The sequence below is a fragment of the Sphaerodactylus townsendi genome, linkage group LG02, assembly GCF_021028975.2.
Source record: "Sphaerodactylus townsendi isolate TG3544 linkage group LG02, MPM_Stown_v2.3, whole genome shotgun sequence".
In the NCBI taxonomy this organism is placed as follows: Eukaryota; Metazoa; Chordata; class Lepidosauria; order Squamata; family Sphaerodactylidae; genus Sphaerodactylus; species Sphaerodactylus townsendi.
The window spans coordinates 72,636,293-72,656,206 of NC_059426.1; the positions used below are offsets into that span (position 1 = coordinate 72,636,293).

Sequence of the window (19,914 nt, forward strand, 5' to 3'; positions counted from 1 at the left end):
ACCATCCCTCCCTCAGTATCTGTGAAGTGGATGGGGCACAATGCAAAGAATCTCGGCATCGTCTTCCGTCAGGGTTTCTTTCTTCTGCAGATCGTGGCTATCGTTCTCTTGAGAGTTTCTGAAAACCAGCGCCATTACGATGGCGTAGCGGAGTGCAGTGGCAAGGAAGAACAGGAGGCTGGCAGGCAGGAAGTTGAGAAATGGGTGAAGGAAGGCGAGGGGCAGAAGGACAAGCGTCCAATTTAGTGGATAAGAAAATTCGAGTTGAAATTGAAGGTGAAAGATGGCGAAAGGAGGCCTACAGCAAGGGGAGCCGTGGGTCTGCAGGCTGATGGCGACAAAACATTGTCTCCGTCAGTAGCAGCGACATCGGTATGCGAGGCTCTGTCTGCGAAGAGTGCCGATGTTTCCCAGTCCTTAAGATTCAATGTCCCCACCCTCTGGGTACCATGGACACTGAGCTGTCAATCCTCAACCAATTTGCGCAGCTCCTTCTCTTCTGAGGGACCCTGCATTTCGTTAAGCAGCTTTCAGTTCGATCAGCGTGCTTGTCATAAGCCCTGCTTTTGCAAGCTCCCATACTCACCGGTGTTCCGTCGGACTGAGAGAGTGTCCCTAGGGCGTGTCTCTGGATCTGCGCCGATCCAGAGGACGGCCGATGCGAAGCGGTGGTCCTGGATCGCCCGATCCAGCGGACCGATTATCCATGGCCCTTCCCAGGCTGACGGTGAGCAGGGTGGAGGTTCGAGGGATTCCCGGGTTTTCGGCACCAGCTTGCCTTGAGTCGACCCGCGGTCAGCGTAAAGAAGCGAAGGCGAAGGCGGAGATAACATCTGGTGGAGATCGCCAGCAGCGGAGACCCGGAGGTCCGTGTTTCATGAGTCTCCGTCTGCCGGTTCCTGGCACCTTTTATTGTTACTCTACTTCGAGTGTAGGAGGGAGGGACTGGGGAGTTCGGAGGCGGGAGGTCGGAGATCATCATGTGATGCATGATCTCATCTGGCCTACGTCGCGGGAGAAAGGCGTGCAGCTGCGTCTGAGCCTAATCCTCACCTGGGGGCAAGACCATTGTCCCTGCGCCCGGTGATTGAGCCAGACAGTTCACGACCCGTGACTCATGGGGGGATGAGGAGTGGGGGTGCGATGCGACCGGCAAGGCCGCAGGTCCGTTGGCGTCCCAACGTTCTACTACGGCACTGCTGGGTCGGCAGTGCACTACTACAAACACTAAACCACCTAATTAAAAATTCTGAAACACCAATCAAGACCTGTCTGTACATGTGATCTACGATGACCAATTATGTGCCTGATGTTCAAGATGAAAACATTATATGGTTATCTAGGCAATGTGCTGCCTGCAGGCCCACACACACCATAATTCCCACATTCTTGCAAAGAAATTAGACATAACAAGTGGAGAATTCTTGGAGAAACCAATCTATCTTAAAGCTTTCCCTTTCTCTAAAACCACTTGTAATTGCTGAGACACTTGCATCTCAAGCCAAGAGGTGTTTATTTATCTCAAGTGTGTGAATTAAGCTGTGTGGAAAGGGAGGTAAGAGGTCTTAACCCATAGCACCAAGAAGAAACTTATGTGCTTCATTCTGTGTTTCTATCTTTTGTCTAAATGGTTGATATCTTAATCTCTACTCAACAGAATGGGATGTGAGGCTCACTGGTAGCAACTCCAGATGTTTTGGATGGCTGGAAATTTTTCACGAAGACAAATGGAAGAAAATAAATGGCAGTAGTTGGAAGCAGCAGAATGCAGAAGTTGCATGTAAAAACCTTAACTGTGGTCCCCTTTTGAGCACACTGAATCAGACTTCTGCAACACTACTGAAGCAAGAAGTTTGCTTGATAATAAGCTGCCAGGGAAATGAGATGGCCCTGAAAGACTGCAAACCACATAAATATAACTGCACGCAACATCTGAACTTAGCCATACTTTGCCAAGGTACATAAGTATTCTTCTTTGCTTCCTTCTGTCTGAAATAAGACAACTATTTAAAAGCAGCAGGAATGCTTTGAAAGCACCCTTAATTGTATTAGCTATGAACAGACCTTATCCTGTTCTGGGGCAAGCTCTGAAAAACTGGTTTTACAAATTTTTGATGTGGTTGAGTTTGAAGGAAAGAAAAGCTAGTGAAGAAGGGCAGCTACTATATCAATGCACCTAAACTCGCCCTCCCCCAGAGCAATTCTGCAGAGCTCTCAAAAAGTTTTCATGATAGCAAAACTGTTTTCACTACACTTTTCAAAAAAGTGGTCAGCCTGTTCTAAAGCATGATGGGAGGAGCATGACTTATGACTGAATCAGCTTTGACTTCCTTCCCTGTAAGACAGTTTGTAATACTGAGCTTACACCACTACTGAAATATTGGCCATGATCATTGTTAAAATGTTACAGTGATCTTCATCTTTTCCTTCTTTGGTTGATCTCTCATTTCTCCTAAAATAAGTTTATCAAGAGAGAAGCGACTTAAGACGAATTTTCCAGTTAGTTCCAGCTAAGTTCACCATTCTCTGAAACTCTGCAGGTGTTAGCCACCTGGTGCCAGTCAGTTTTGTAATTTATGTGAATTTTACTGCCACTGAACTATATGCCTTGTTTTAATATATTTTCTTGAATTTCTTCAGTAAAGTCTGTTTTAACTTTATGATGTGTCTCATTCAGGAAGTCACTGGTGGATTCCGCACAGCATAGATATAACATCATTAGGACATTATAAAAAGATCCATTTCAGGATTTTGTATTCCCACAACATGGGAAAACACAAGCGTTGTCAGCTAAAATGGATCTTTTTCCCCCCGCCTGCTGCATGGAGCTCTTGTCAGTTTCATAGTGGCGCCTGCCATTCTGTGTACTGCAGGAGATTCTCTGTGGAGAATTCCCACTGAGGTTTCTTCTGCTTACAACTCATCTGTTTGCTATTTCACTGTCAAAAGTAGATGAGTATAGTTTGTTTAGTCTAGCAATCCTGTACATGTGTTGCACCTCCTTTTTTTGTTTTGGGGGGCCATCTGTGAACCTACAACAACACAAATATGAGCATGTTGCAGCTTCACTAGTCATGTTGCCATAGCTTCACAGACAAACCCCTCAAAAAAAGGAAAAAGGAAAAACAACATATGCATGGGATCACTAGGCTAAACAAACTGTATTCTTTTGACAGCAAAATAGCACATGGATTAACTGCAAGCAGAGGAAGCCTCTATGGGGATTCTCCATGGAGAATCTTCTGCAGCATACAGAATGGTGGGCAAGAGCAGTGAACACGAAAGTGAAAGATTTGACTTTGATCCAGAAACAGCCTGGACATCCTTATATGGGGAGTAATAAAGTGTTTCCTGCCTGCTGGTGTTTGCTCAGCAGGGAGGAATTGTCCTCAGCCCGGGTTGGGGAGGGGGGGCATAAGATCACGAGTTTAGAGATTTTGGAAAAACCCAGATTGGGAGGAATATAACAGGCTGAACTCATTGTGAGGAAGAGACCTGTGTGAACTTCTTCCCCCAAACGTTTTTTATAACATCATCAAGATGTTATATTTGTGCTGTGCAGACTCCACCACTGAGAAAGCTTGGTTATGTTACTACACCAAGACAGAGTTAACCTTGACAATGTTGGATTGTATTTGTCATTTCAGATCCCATTAAAACATCCTCTGAATCGCCCCCAACACCAGCACTGTTGGTGACCTCCCCAAAGATTCCTGGTAAGAAAATAATAAACCATAATCCTGACACCAACCTCACTAGTGAAAGCAAATAATAAAGCATAATCCTCCCACCAGCCTCACTGCTGAAAGTGATCCATGCAACAGAAATTACACATTGTAAGTGGGGTAAAAAATAACCTCATAATAAAAATGAAGAGAGGAAGTAGAGATTCATAGAGGAAAAATCAGAAGTGCTATGCCCCTGGTGTACGGCAGACGTATTGTTACTGTGCGTAGTTTGGCCTGTTGATATGTGTTGTGTTGTGCTTTCATACATCAGATTTTCACACAGTTCTGCACAAACGGTAGACTCTATGGCACAGGTGTCAAACTCGCGGCCTTCCAGATGTTATGGACTGCATGATGCTGGCAGGGGATGATGGGAACTGTAGCCCATAACATCTGGAGGGCTGCGATTTTGACACCTATGCCTATGGCATTATATCCAGTGGAGGTTCCTTCTCTATCCAACCCCCCCCCACTAGGCTCCACCCCCAAAATCTCCAGGTATTTCCCAACCCAGAGCTGGCAACTCTAGCTGTTAACTACTACTTGTTGGTGCACTGGACTTATTTTTTCCATGTCTTTCTCACAAGAGCCTCCAAGGACAAGACTAGAAGCTGTAACCTCATTGTGCTCCAGGACAACAAGGCAGCACTTAGGAGACCATCAGGAAATGGTCTGCCTCAGTTTACAAAGAGGGTGGACAAAACTGGCTCCCAAATTCTGCCAGGAAGCAGACTGTGATGATTCAATAGAAGTAACAAACCAGGGGAAGATGCAGCAGCCTGAGAAGTGGGCAAAGGTGAAGTGTGAAAAAATGAACCTTAGCTTGGAGTGCTTGAACAGAAGCAAGGAATGCTTGAGTATAAGCTTAATTAAATGTTCAGGTGAGTGAAACTGTCTGGGGGGAAACACACAGATTCTTGGCTGCTTTTCTTTCCTTTTAATTTGAATTCTGAAGAAACTGGCTTATAACGTTACCTCACTATCACAAGGAGCAGGCAGAAGGGTCAAAAGCAGTCTAGTCAGAATAGTAAATGAGAGCAAAGTGATAGTGAGAAGCACCATTTCAGACTGCAGGTAGGAGGTCCTTTTGTAAAATCTTTCTCCACATTTAAAAATCTTCTCCCATTTGATAAGCAAAGGAAGGGGCTGTGTTAAACCTGTTTGCCTGTGTGCTAGTTTAACACATGCAGGAAAAGGTTTTACAGACAGGAGTATTCAAAAATATGAACAAACCCCACAACTACCTGTGATCTGTAGTGGTGCAGTCCAGAATGCGCTGTCTTCCAAATCATTCTACATAGCATGTGAAATGACTCTCAATGCACAGGGCTGCTTGTAGAGGCTCAGGCTGTAAGCAACACCATCTTATATCTCATCTTCTGCCTCCTGCCTTGAGCCCCACCCTGTGGCTCTTAGACTGGACATGGATCTCATTGTGAACACATCCCTCCTCCCAGCCTTTCCAGCATAGTTATGATAAACATATAACTCAATATAAAACAGGAATACAGTGATACCCTAAAGACTAATGAAAGCTTATGCTGTTATTCTTTAAGGTGCCTCTTTTGCACCATGGAAGCTTGCTGGGTGACTATGCTGGGCGAGCTACACACTCTTCTTAGCCGTTACCCTGTCTAGGGTTTGGATGGGAGACCTCCAAGGACTACTAGGGTTGTGACCCAAAGGCAGACAATGGCAAACCACCTCCAAAAGTCTCTTGCCTTGAAAACTCTATGGGGCCACCATATGTAAGCTATGAAGAAGAAGAAGTCAACAATCTGAGCTGAGAACAAAACTATACAATGAAGCACTTGACAATTGCACTCTGTCCACAGTCCCTTCCTTCCACTTTATCAATCTCTAATTTTACCCCTGCCCTCCATTTTGGTTGGCAATGTTTATTTAATTCATTCATTTGTACCTTGCCTTTTGCCCTGGGGGCATCCAAAAAGGTTTCCATCCTCCTCTCCTCCATTATTATCCTCACAGCTACCTTGTGAGGTAGGTAATATACACTTGGGACCTGAAGATTGCATTTTTAAACATTCACAAGTATTCAAATCTAGGGTAGGATACTAATAGCACTTCTTTGTCAGACTGGAGTCCAAGGTCTCCTGTAGGTCTATGAGGGTACTCCAGAAGGTCCAAAAATCCTCTGGCAAGAAAGAGCTGTTACACCATGCAGTTAACAAGAAATGGAAGCCTGTAGTAAACTAGGTATCCCTTTGCTTTAAAAAGTCAGGTCTGGCTTTTCCAGACACAACTAGTTTTCCATGCAGCCACACAGCAGCTGCAGAGACTTCTTATAAAGAACCACCTTGGCCCAATTTGGCTCAGGCCCACATGGAAGGAGGAAGGGCTCCCATTTCCCTCCCCTGTACTATTTTCCTTCAGCTCAGGAAAACGTGAGGGGGGCAGTGTGGCACAGGAACTTACCACCTACACCAAGCTCCTGAGTAGAGATTCTGTGGTTCTTCAAAAAGAAGTCCCTGCAACTAGTTTGTGGCTGCAGTGAATGTGATTTCCCTGGATATAATTGAAAATAAAATGAAGTTTTGTCTTCCATTTCCTAGGATTTGGGGCAGGGACTCTGATTCAGGTATAGGAGATGGAAATGACCTGCCCTTTTTAAAGAACAGGAGCTCATACAGGTCCCCTAGCTTCTAAAACATGTTTCAATACTATTTAGAAAGCACACTGAAAAGTCATTGGGAATCCCCAATAGGAACTCCATTTGATTGTAGCACCAGAGAGGTACAGCCTCAATACAGTCATCATAGTTATTTGTAGAACAGAACTGAATGAGTTTTCCCTGTCTTCCAATGTAAAGAACATCAGCATAGAGACTTAGGTGATTTCTACACAGCAAAGATAAAACATCCTGCAGATGTTTTAAAACATCTGTTTTGGCTTTCTGTGCTTTCACATTGGGGAGGGCACAAGCACTGCCAGTCAAAACAGAACTTTTTTCTCACCTGCAAGGAGCTCTAGTCAGTTTCACAGTAGCCTTGAGTAAGCAAGTTGCAGTGGTCTAACCTGGACATGACTGTTGCATGTATCACAGTGCCTGTATCAGGGCAAGATAGGTAGGGTACCAGTTGCTGGATCCCGCAGAGGTGGGAAAATGCTACTCTGATTACACTGGTGACTGTGCCTCCATTGATAAGGAGGCATCCAGAGTCACTCTCAGGCTCTTGACAGATGATGCTGATGTCAACTGCACACCATGAAGTGTGGGATGCTGACACCCCTATCTCAGGTCTCCCCAGCCCAGTCACAGGACCTCTGTCTTTAACTGATTCAGGCACTTCACCACTGCCTCCTGCCAACTGGCTCTGTCTCAGGCACTTCACCACTGACTCTGTCTCAGGCACTTCACCACTGCCTCCTGCCAACTGGCCGGTATAACTGGGGGTATCCAGCTGACTGCTCATCAAAAGGCATAGCTGGGTGTCATTAGCATAATGATGGAAACCCGGCCTGAAACTCTGGACCAGTTTGGTGAGGGGGTGCATGTGTCATTAAACAACATTGGGGAGGGAATAGTCCCCTACGGACTCAGTGCACTAGAGAGTGCCACAATGAAATCCTCTTCCCTTGTACTACCCTCTGTCCCTAACCTTGGAGAAATGAGACTAGCTGTCCCACATATATCAGTATCAACAAGATGGTGGGCCAATAGTTCGTGGTTGACTATGTCAAACACTGCCATCAGCTCAAGCAATAACAGCAGTGCTGACATTCCTTGATTCAGCTGTCTATAGAAATTGTCCATGAGGGCCACCAGTGCCATCTCTGTTCCATGGCCAAGCCAGACTGAAATGGCTCCAGAACCAATTACCTTACCTGGAAACAGAAGCATAGCTGGGCAGAGGCATAGCTGGGCCAAACTGCGCCCAGTGCACAGTGTGTTTTTTCTGCCCCCCATGCCCCCCCCCCGCAGCATCCCTGCGGCACACATACCCTGCCCCCCTTCCCACACTTACTTACAGTCCTTTTCTATTTCTAGTACTTTTTGAGGCTGAAAAAAGTGGCCTCTTCACAGTTCAAGGAAAAAACTGCCTGGCAAACTATACTTCCCAGGAGATCTTGTGTGCCCCAAGGTCTCCTGGGAACTGTAGTTCCTCAGGCTGTTTTTAGCCTGAACTGTAAATAGGCTGCTTTTTTCAGCCTCAAAAAGTACTAAAAAAAAAGAAAAGGAACATAGGTAAGTGTGGGAAGGGGAGCGGTGTGTGTGTGTGCCACGGGGGGGCGCCGCAGGGGGCACAGGGAAAAGGGGGAGGGGCCGGGGTGATTTTCCACCCCGCCCCCAGGCATGTGCCCGGTGCACAACGCAACCCCCCTTCTCCCTTGGCGCTCCGCCACTGTAGCTGGGCCATACTGTGCCCAGTGCGCACCCTGCATTTTCCACCCCCACCCTCCCACACCGTGGCACCCCCACTCCCCCCACACTTACTTTAGTTCAGCCTGAAAGTGCAGGCTGGAAAAAATGACCTGTTCACTTGAGACTGAAAACTGCCTGGTGGGAATTACACTTCCCAAGAGACCTTGGGGCAATTTTACACACACACCCAGGCATGCGTCCGGTGCAATACACACACACCCTTCCCCCTGGTAGCTCCACCTCTGCCTGGAAACAAAAGATACAATACCGGTCAGTAACTGGATGCATCAGTAGGGTCCAAAGAAGACTTCACTAAGAGTGATTTTACCAATTGTATTCCCAGGAAACACCCTCAAGCTGAGGGACAGATTGATAATGTCCACCAGGAGGCACATATCCCATCACCGTCAACTTTCACCAGCCATAACAGGCATCGGTCCAAGGGGCAAGTGTTAGGCTTCACAGCTACTTTGGATGTTAAAGGGATCAGGAATATTATTTGTGGTGTAAGCTGAGAACCATAAGAACTAGAGATTCAGTTGTAGAGTAGAAGAAGATGAGATAAAAGGCTGGGTATAACTTTGTGGCTCTAAAAAATTGGAGATAATGTTTTTGCTGGGTCATTGTCAAAGGTTGTTATATTTATCTGAAGATGAGCTTGCTCCTAGGAGTGATTCAACTTGTATTCTTATCTTCTGTCTCCAGGTCAAGATGCTGAAGCTGTGTCTTATACAGAAAACATATTGAAAATCCTCTTAATCCTTGTCCTTACAGCAGTTGTCCTGTTTATTTGTGTACCTCTTATCTGTAAAAAACTAGCAAAGAAATGTAAGTGGCAAAGAAATGTATGTCTTTGTATCAATTTAGCCCCAGTTTAGGATACAATTACATGGATCTGTGGTAGCCCAAGAAACAGCCATGTCTGTGTACTTTCCAGCATGGAAGTATACAGTACCAGGATGTGGTGATTCTATTAAACAGTATTCAGGTTGGGAAACAATCAGAGGTGAGTTATGGGTTCTCAATTCCTGAACATGTAATATCTAACCCTAACTCTTCCCCTCATTATCTTCCCTTTCCCACTTCTTCCTCCTCATTGGGGGTAGGGGAGGCAACCCATGCATTGCCCCTTCTCCCAGCCCCTTTTCACCTCAGTTCAGTCCAGTGAAGCCTGATGCAGTGGCAGAGTTCCTCATGGGGTCTGGGAATGAGCAGGAAAGGGAAAAGGTCAAGGGGAGGATCACAGTGGTGGCAGCTCAGGATACACTCTGTTCAGGTGCCAGCAGCAATAGTGGCAGGTCCAATCAAATGGGCACAACATTTACAAATGCATGCAATTGAACAGGAAAGTGTGTGTGTGTGGTTAGGCCCTTCAGTTTGTAGCTTTCTTGATTTATCCATAGTTATGAAAAACAGGCAGCGTGAAAGTGGTTAAGACTGGTGTGAAGGCTGGGGATCATGAAGGGAAAAATCTCCCACTTCTCAATACCCAAAAGCAACAAATGGGTCCTAATTCTCCTAAAATCTTTTATTCTATTCTTTGCTGCTGGTCTCTCTTTCTCTCTCTGTTTTATCTCAGATAAGTACACAAGAAACTTTTTAAAAGTTTACCAAATAATTATTCCAGGGATTAGATTAGAAGGGAATATTGTCAACAAGAAAAGAAGCAATTTTATTAACAGATGTTTTCAACATTCAGCACTGATGGTAGTTGGCTTTCTGAAAGCGTTTTACATAGTTTTTAATGCTTTTAAAATGTGATAGAGTTTCAAGATGTTTCACAGATTATATCCAAGTTAGAACCCCAGGGTTCAGTGGTAACTCTGCTGCCTATAAACTATACAGAAAACAGTATTTCCACAACTTGCTTTTCCCTTCAGACTTTGCAAACTTTAGGATTATCGAAATCATTTGAAGTAAACCCTTCTAAAGAACTAGGGATGGGAATTCTTCTCCACATACAGGGGGTACTTTCCCCTTCTGACAAGGAAATGATTCCTCTCTGACACAAACTCTCTCAGTCAGTTCCCTCAGTGTCCAGAAGATGAACTAGCTCTGCTGTAAGAACCTGGGCTAAGAGTTCTTCTTTTCCTAGAAGTAAATTCCCTTCCTGGCTAGAAAAAGATCTCTCTGGGCCTTTCCCCACTTTTCCCTCGGCCGCCGTCACTGCACGTAATTCCCAGTGCGCGGCATCCCTGGCGCGCACCAGGGCGTCCCCACGATCCCGCGCTCTGCGCGGGGTCATCAAAAGGCGCCCTTTGCAAGAGCGCCAGGGATGCCTTGTGCTGAGGGGGCATGACAGCGGCAGCATGCCTTGTGCTGAGGGGGCATGACAGCGGCCCTTTGCAAGAGCGCCAGGGATGCCTTGTGCTGAGGGGGCATGACAGCGGCAGCGTCGGGGCGGCTGCGCTGTCACCGCCCCTCTCGTGGGGAGTGCCGGGGGACCCCGCACTACTCTCCTCAAGTAGCGCGGGGCTTAAGGTAAGTGGGGAAAGGCCCTCTCTTTCCCCAGTACTCTCCTCCCACCAAAACTACAGGCCTTTCACAAACACTAAAGACATCTGTTCTCTCTGGATCTCAGAGTTGAACTCCCCTCAAATTCTTGTCTAACTCCTCTTAAAACTTCACCCATTCTCAGCCTGTGACTCACACTTTCAGGCTCTGTGAGGGATTAGCACTTTACATCCTGGCTTTATTGCCTACTTCTTAGGCCCCTTCTGCACATGCAGAATAATGCACTTTCAATCCACTTTCAGTGCACTTTGAAGCTGAATTTTACTGTGCAGAATAGCAAAATCCACTTTTCACTTTCACGATTGTGAAAGCTACACCATTGAATGTTGTGGGGTTAGTGCTTACTGGATGTCTCACAAAATGGTGGCATGGAAATTAAGCACAAAAGACAAATAGCCATGTCACTGACTTGGGTTGCTTGAAGACAGTGGGACATAGGCTAGCTTCCAGTTCTGCTTCAGGTCCTGTATAAGAGTTAAAAAGCTGTTAATGAAATCATTTTGACAGCCATGTGATCTATTGCAATTTACTCTGCCACCTAATATCCCTCTTCATCTTCCCTTGCTGCAGATTCCAGGAAGAAGGAACACCAGTGGATTGGTCCAAATGGAATGAACCAAAATGGTATGAAAGAACTATATAAGGTAGAGGGGGAACCATTTTCAAAGACAAATGAACCAACATTTGCACCCGGTGTTCCAGATGTGAATCCTGTTAATGCAGGATAGAAAGCATAATAGAAACTGAAAATACATTCTAGTCCAGTGGTTCCCAGCCTTTGGAATTTTGAGAGGAAGTTGTAAGTATCACCCCAAAATAGTTGCTACAAGAGGCTGAGCCAAGTGCAATACCTCCCTACTGCAGAAGAATCACATGGCAATTCTGCTAATTAAGCTGCCTTTTCAGAGATGGATATTGATTTGTCAGGGTCAGTATTTTCTGTTCATTGGTTGGAAGCACGGTGGAGCTACTGGCAGAACAGCAACGCTGGAGAATTAGGGGGTGGGTTTCTGCCTTTGAACAGTTATCTTGCCATGATGCAACAGTCCAGCTCCCTAGACTCTAAAAGTATAACACTGCTCTCTTTCTGCTTTGCAATAAGCTAATGGCGATAGTCGGTCAGGGATGATAGGGGAAGTGAACTACATACTGACTAAAGAAAAACCTGGTCCTCCTAATCATCCAATGGCTGCGGTTGCTACTGCATCCATGGAAAACATGTTGATTTAAAAGAGGGCTGCAAATAACAACACCTGCTTTACTGTGGCCCCCAGACACTTTCTAAGAAGCTCAGTGGGTCCAGGGAAGTAGTGATATGCACTGTGGCACCCATGGGCACCATGCCACGTTGGAGAAGTCTGTTCTAGTCCATTCAAGTTTACATCCTCATTATAAACCTATTGAAACCTCACTTATAATAAATGCCCTAACTGTTGTTTCTGTTGATAGCACAGAAAGTAATAGTGTGGTCAGTTTAATCTCTGATGTTTATGCTTTTGGGTTCCTTGATTTGGTAACAGGATGGCTATTGGTCAACCAATTTATTATGTGGTTTAAAGAGAATAACCACAACATGAGCAGAGGTTTCTTGAAAGCCAGCCAACCTGATACCTCTCAAAACTACTTTACATAAACTTCCAATTGTGCTGAAAGTATAGAGGCATGCGTCCAACAAAGATATTGTAGAGTATTTTCCTTCACCCACTCTCCGCCTGTGAGAGGGAGACATCCAGAGTCACACCCAGGCTTTTGACGGTAGGTGCAGGTGTCAATTCCACTCTATCCAAATTTGGCAGCCCTGATTTGCCGTCACCCAGCCAGAGGACCTCCCATTTCCAATGGATTAAGTTTAAGTCAGCTGGGTCTTTCAACCATTCCACCATGGTCTCCAGAAACCTAGGCAGATACCTGACCTATCAGCAGATACAGCAGGGTGCCATCTACACATTGATGATAGCCCCATCTGAAACCAGCTTTAATAGCAAGAAAGCAAACTTTTATTTGAACCACTGAACCCAAAAAATCGCATGCTTGGAAAATTCCAGCTTCCTTATTGTTCAGTTTGCCCAGTGTTCATCTGTGACAGCTTCTGCAACCTTTCCTGCTCTCTAAGGATCAAGATAAAAACTCAAAGCCACAGCATTCATAACATTCAGATCTCTGTGAGATATGTAAGTGGTTCAGAATAATTAGTTAATTTGTAGAAATGTGTAGAAATAAGACTGCTGGGAAGACATATAAACCCCTGCCTTTTCATTCCAGTCAGCATACAAGCTGTGATTACTTAATGATGAAGGAAAAGCACTCTTCGAATGTTTATAGATGTTCCCATTCTAAGGTTTCCAGGTACCTCCAGGCCACCAGTGGGGAATGGGGAGATAGGGTTGCCATTTCTAGGTTGAGAGACTCCTGAAGATTTTGGGGTGGAACCTGTGGAGGACAGGGACCTCAGGGGGGTACAATGACATGGGGTCCACACTCCAAAGCATCCATTTTCACCAGAGGAAAAGGCACCTATAGGCTAGAGATAAACTGTAATTCTGGAAGATCCCCAAGCCTCACCTGGAGGCTGACATCCAGAGGTGGGATCCAACCAGTTCTCACCACTTCTCTAGAAGTGGTTACTATTTTTTTCTGAGTGCCAAGATGGGGTTACTATAGCAACCTCCCTGCCCAATAGGGACTGGAGGTACGTGTGTGCGGCGGAGCCACTGTTTTAATTTCCCCACCATCAGAACCTGTTATTAAAATTTTTGGATCCCACTACTGCTGACATCCCTATTCCACTCTTTATTATCAATTCACATGTTCCCCGGCTAGTCTTGATATTCCAAGCAGGTTTTGGTTTCTGAGTCCTAGCTAGATGTAACTGTGCATTCTGAAGTGGCAATTCAAAAATATCTCAGCCTCCATTGCTATTATTGAGAATGGCTAACCCACAAATGGAAGCCAAAACAGAGCAGGCACCATTACCTGAAGGGGAGGTTGCGGGCTGAGTGTTTGGTGGAATAAAGACTATTTCAAGATGACTGCATGCTCAAGTGAAGCTGGCTCAGAAATAGTTCAACAAAACATTGTGGTAAAGGTGCTCAGGAAAACAATGTAGGAAAAATGAAGGAAACATGTTTCCAATGTGAAATGGAAAGAAAAAAATGTGGAATTAAAACAAAGTAGCATTTGGCAGCAAGACATGTTGTAAACAACTTGTGCAGAAAAGGCCTTATATTTGAAATGGAGGCAGAGTCTAGAAAATTCCCCATCTTGGTATGTCACAGTTTTTGTGTGACCGTTAGTAAACCCATCATAATATGAGCTTTTACTCCCTCTAGTGACAGGAACTAGATTGGCAGATATACAAGCCTCCTAAGCAGGACTACTCAGAATCTTACTCAAGACTGTTCAATGGGACTTACTCCCAGGAAAATGCTTGTTTTGTTTTTTAATTCCATAGCTAGTAGGTCATTCTGCTCTTGCCCTTCATTAACATCATTTACGTGCAGCTCTGAGTTTCATATTTTAATAGAGTAAAATATGTTTACAGTTTAAGACTGATATATTGCTTTGGGTAGGAAGTAATTACTAATTCTACTCCACACTTTTCTTTAGTTTCATTCTATCGCAAAAGCTCCTCAGCTTTCCAGCCACGACCTGAAAGCCAAGGAATTCAGGATGAAGAGAAAGGCTATCTCCAAACCCTCAAGAAAAATTCTTACCTCTCACCTTATCCAGGTAGAAAAGACCAGGCAGAATATAAAAATTCTTCTATATGTAGCACATGATCCTTTCATTTTTTTAAAAAAAAACAGCATTCATAACACTATTGGTTTGTCTATGTTGAATTCCGCAAAGCATAAATATAACATCTTTAGGACGTTTTTAAAATATTCATTTTGGCATTTTGTGTTCCCACAGCAGGAGAATACAAACATTGCCAGCCAAAATGCATTTTTCCCCCCACCTGCTGCACAGGGCTTTTGTCAATTTCACAGTTGCACCCACCATTTTGTTTGCTGCAGCCGATTCTTCATGAAGATTCCCCACAGATGTTTCTTCTGCTTGCAGGGCAAGCGATTTCATGGTAAAAAATAAGTGAATAAAGTTTGTTGTGCCTAGCAAGCCATGCACATGTTGTCTTTCTTTTTTTTTTAGGGGGATGTCTGTGAAGCTACGGCAACACAAATATGCGCATATGGCAGCATCTCTAATAATTTCGCTGTATCTTCGCAGGCATCCCCCTCAAACAAACAAACAAAAAAGGAAAAATGACACATGAGCAGGATTGTTAGGCACAACTAACTTTATTCATCTAGTTTTTACAAAAAAAAATTGCACGTGGATGAGCTGCAAGCAGAGGAAACCTCCCTGGGCAATCTTCATGGAGAATCTGCAGCAGCACGCAAAATGGCAGGTGCAAGAGGCGAAAATGAAAGTAAGAGGTTTGGGCGGGAGAAACAAAATGTTTCCTGCTTGCTTGTGTTCATTCAGCAGGCAGGAATCATCTTCAGCCCAGGTTGGGGGGAAAGATGCCTAGTTTAGCAATTTTTTGAAAAACCCACATTGAGAGAAATAAAACGGGCTAAAGTCATTTTGGGGGAGAGAGCTGTGTGACGTTCTTCTTCAAGATGCTTTTTATATTGTCCTAAAGACATTATATTTATGCTGTGTGGAATCCACCTACGATATTCAAAAGAGTTCCAATGTTAATTCTGGTTGCAACTTGTAAAAATTGAAACAAAATAGCTTTTAAAATACAATTTGTTGCTAAAGAGAATAGTCACCCTTGCAAAGGGAAAATTAATCAGGTTTCCCAGTTTTCAAAATGTATCCGTTTCTTTTTCATAGACTTGGCATACATGGTTGGAAAGTATCGTTTTTCTTGCTGAGGGTAGAGCTAGAGTGTCCTTCATGTATTATTGTGAATCATTATCTTATATTCCAATAACAAAGTCAGCAAATCTTTGGATACTTAAATCTGGTGCCTGGAACTGGGATCAGGCAAGAGAGATCTTTCTACAAACCTGAAAAGGGCCCCAGGTTTGAAGAAAAAGCTAAAATAACAACTACAACATTGGGGAGTTTTAAAAAGTTGGAAAGGATAAAAGGAGTGTGTTCATCTTTAAGCAACAGATTGCCTCAGTGACTAGGCAAGCACTGATTCCAGGTTTGGTCCTGCCAGCAGGGGCGTAATGCCCATTGGGCAAGATGGGCAGCTGCCCAGGGCATCACCTTGTGGGGGGCATCAAAATGCAGGGTTCGTTTTTGGGTATTTTTAGTGGTTTTCCAATTTTGGCCTGCAGGGGGCGCAGTTTTTAGGCTAGTGGCACCAAATTTTCAGCGTATCATCAGGAGACTGTCCTTATGCTACCCCCCACGTTTGGTGAGGTTTGGTTCAAGGAGTCCAAAGTTATGGACTCCCAAAGGGGGTGCCCCATCCCCCATTGTTTCCAATGGGAGCTAATAGGAGATAGGGGCTACAGTTTTGAGGGTCCATAACTTTGGCCCCCCTGAACCAAACTGCGCCAAACATGGGGGGTATCATTAGGGCAGTCTCCTGATGAGACCCTGAAAGTTTTGAGACTGTGCCTTCAGAAATGTGCCTCCCCAGCATGCAACCCCCATTGACAGCAATGCAGAAAACTCAATGCAGAACAAAGATTCTTGGGCAAATTTCTAGGATGTTCCTGCAGGGGGTGCATTTTTTGATATATTGGCACCAAAATTTCAGGGTATCATCTGGAAACTGTCCTTATGGTACCCCCAAGTTTGGTGCAGTTTGGTTCAGGGGGTCCAAAGTTATGGACCCTCAAAGGGTAGCCCCCATCTCCTTAGCAAAGAATGGGGGATGGGGCACCCCCTTTGAGGGTCCCTAGTGAAAATACATAAATGCAGCTTTTCGTGGTATAAAAGTAAATACTATCACCCCATTAAACTTCTACGCCCATTTCCTCACATTGCCCCAGGTTCAGTGCTGTGGAGAAGCATCCCCCCACCTTGCTTCCCCACAACAAAAGTATCTTAAGGTACAGCACAATGGCATTCCACATGGCTTCCAAAAGAGGAAAGGCTTTATTGCCTGTCAGAAGGTAGCCAAAAATAGCAGCCCTACCTAAGGCAGTGTTCCCCATGTTCTCCATGTTCCTGAGACGTGAGATGTTCTAGGTCTTATTTTGTTTTTAAGAGAGAGCTTTACAGTGTCTTTACAATATCTACCTTGTTTAAAAATGCACAACTAGGGAGTATTAGCAACAGACATCTCTTTCAACAGATAGCAGTTACTGACCCTGATTATTGGAAACTGCTTTATACAGAATTAAACCCTCAGTCCATGAAGGTTAGTATTATCTGCTCAGACTGTCAGCGGCTTTCATTGGCCTCAGGCAAAGGTCTAGATCAGGTGTCCAGATAGCCACAGAGAGGAGCAGCATGTACATTAACCATAAACTTTCAGCAGTTATTCTTTTCATATATATATATTCTTGTCCACTTGCAGAGCATTGGTTCTGGACCATCTGTATGGTAGACAGTTAGGAAAACATCACTACTCATTCAGAAAACCCCAATCAAATAATCTCTATTAGCATAGTCATGTTAGCCAAGGATAAGTCACTCAACAGTAATAAAAACGGAGTGCCTCGTTAAATTACTGGAGTGTAGCAAGGTCAGGGGAATAGGGTGCAGGGGTCACGCTCCTCTCACTCATGTGCTCCATTTTCAGAAAAAAAAAACCCAACAACCCCAGACTCCCCTTTGCCCACCCTCCAGATGAATGGAAAATGCATAAATAAGTGGTTAGTGATTGTGTGTGTAGATCATCAAGTCACAGCTGACATATGGCAACCCCAAAGGGTTTTCAAGTCAAGAGATGTTTAGTGGGGTTTGCCATTGCCTGCACATGTATGGACTGAGAGGGTTCTGAGTGAACTTTGATTGGATGAATTAAATTACAAATGGGTTTTTCCATCGTGTCAAGTTTGGCTCTTAGTCCCTATATTTGGATATTTGTGTAGGATCTGTCACCTTTTGAAGCTAAGAATGCTTGTTTCTTCTCACAGCTCTGGAAGGGGCAACCCACAGATCTTCCAACCCCTTAGACTACTCCTCGGACAGCGACTATGACTTATGTTCTGCACGGCAACTATAAAATCTTCCCAACAGGTATGTGTAGCTTTATCCTATGTCCTCAGTTGGTTGGTAAACCACAAAATTAGATTATAATATATTCACCAGATATATAAACCAGTTTCTTTTGGGAGGTCAAAAACTTTAAAATACATTTAAATCTGTAGTGTGAGCGAGCCTTTAAACTCAGGCGATGTGGGAGATCAAAGCAGTATTGCCATGATGGGTAATCTTGCAAATATGAGCCTTGTGACTTGTTAAATTCTGGTCAGGTTGATTTCATGAAGTTCATTTTCTTCCTGCAGGCACAGGCAGAATTCAATAAAAGAAAAAATGGATGAGGAGAAGAGATTTAATAAAATTCCAGGTTTTTCCCCTAGTCACCGTGAATACCAATTGCAACCTATTTTCACGATCTTCAACATGAACGTTATACATTCTTCTTTGCCTTCACACTGAGAAGGGCAGCCCAATCCTCAACCTGAGGCAGCCGGGGACGGCACCACTGCCACGCCACACCATTGCCTCCAGAGGGCTTTCTGGCAGTACAGGAAGGCAGGGAAAGCAAAAATAAGCTCCCATTGCCAGAAAGCCCTCTACAGGGGTAAATGGATGTCTTACCTTTTGGGCGGCATCACTCTGAGCCCCAGCCCGCAGTATACCTGGCTGCAAAGTCTGGGTGGCATTGCCCACGGAAACACCTCGGCCCACCCCACCCCCTGCTCTCTCATTCAGTTGGGATTTCAGCTTTCTCCTGCAACGGCCTCGACTTCCAGGTTTCGCCATAAGGAACCTGAGGGTGTGCTGGCTGCCATCACCTTTGCACCTTTTGTTGGCAGGGGGTGCCCCTTGCACTAGCAGAGATGACAAAGGCATCGATGCAGCCCTACACCAGCTCCATTAGTCAATTTGGCCCCCATAGAATTGCACTCTTAGTATATCTATCCCCCACTCACCTCAATGATCACCAAAAAGAAGATTTTTTTTCATGTCCAAGCAAACTTCAAACAGAAACAGCTCACCACCGGAAAAATATTTCTACCATACATCAAGGGAATCACAGATCAAATAGGAAAATTGATGAAAAAGCATTACCTACAGACCATCTTCAAACCCACCAGGAAAATACAGCAAATGCTACACTCAGCAAAGAACAAGAGAGACCCTCTCACTTCTGCAGGAGTATATTGCATACCATGAAGCTGTGGAAAGGTCTACATAGGAACCACAAAATGCAGCATTCAGACCCGTATAAAGAAACACGAAAGACACTGTCGGCTTAACCATCCTGAAAAATCTGCAGTTGTAGAACATGTGTTAAACAAAACTGGACTTAATATTTTATTTGAGAACACTGAAATTCTGGACAATTCAGAAGCTTACAATGTCAGACTGCACAGGGAGGCCATTGAAATTCACAAACACCAAGACAACTTCAATAAGAAAGAAGAGACATTAAAAATTAGCAAAGCCTGGCTCCCAGTACTTAAAAAATGGACTGATAACCCCACCCGCAATACAATGCACTCAAACCACACCTTTGCATAGCAAGTTCCACCAAACACTTAATTATTGGTTCCCTACCCTGGGACACGGACAATATACCACACTAAACTTTCTTTTCTCACTTAGACACAGTGTGAAACAGACTTTTCTCTGTGATACACCTCTGAAGATGCCAGCCATAGATGCAGGCGAAACGTTAGGAACAAAATCCACCAAACCACGGCCACACAGCCCAGAAAACCCATCAGAACCAGTTCAAACAGTGGGTTTTTGAGGGTCTCAGTCTGAAGGTCTATAAGATACTAATAGTGCCAGCTCTCTCAACAACTTAAAAACTGGAACTGCTAACTGCACCCTGGGAGATTAGTCATCCCTGCTTGGGCATCCAAAAATGTTGTGACCCCAGTAAACCCTACCAGATGGGATTTCTAGCAAAAGGAGCTAAATCTTCAAAGGGTCAGCAGCCAAATACACAAGCCCAGGGTGTGACCCTCAATGGGCCATACAGGTGGCTGAATGATTTTAACTACCCAGGAAAGAGTGATAATTAAAGTTAAAATTAGCGTTCCAACTAGGACTCCTCTGTTAGAGTGTTTCTAAACAAAATGGCATATACCTCATTGGCAAAACTGGAATGTTATATGATTATGATTTGTAGATATG

At 44.5% G+C, this 19,914-nt stretch overlaps 1 protein-coding gene across 1 annotated transcript in view; it reads left to right on the forward strand.

Annotated features, from left to right (window-relative positions):
- CD5 (CD5 molecule) overlaps positions 1–18,860 on the forward strand; it is a 38,023-nt gene extending 19,163 nt beyond the window's left edge. The window contains exons 3-10 of the mRNA XM_048484556.1: positions 1,658–1,957; positions 3,648–3,716; positions 4,316–4,609; positions 8,818–8,940; positions 11,197–11,250; positions 14,233–14,355; positions 17,679–17,781; positions 18,051–18,860. Of these exons, the coding sequence (XP_048340513.1) occupies positions 1,658–1,957; positions 3,648–3,716; positions 4,316–4,609; positions 8,818–8,940; positions 11,197–11,250; positions 14,233–14,355; positions 17,679–17,767 (1,052 nt within the window). The 3' untranslated portion in view covers positions 17,768–17,781; positions 18,051–18,860. The remainder of the gene's footprint in view (positions 1–1,657; positions 1,958–3,647; positions 3,717–4,315; positions 4,610–8,817; positions 8,941–11,196; positions 11,251–14,232; positions 14,356–17,678; positions 17,782–18,050) is intronic.
- Positions 18,861–19,914: the final 1,054 nt, after the last annotated feature.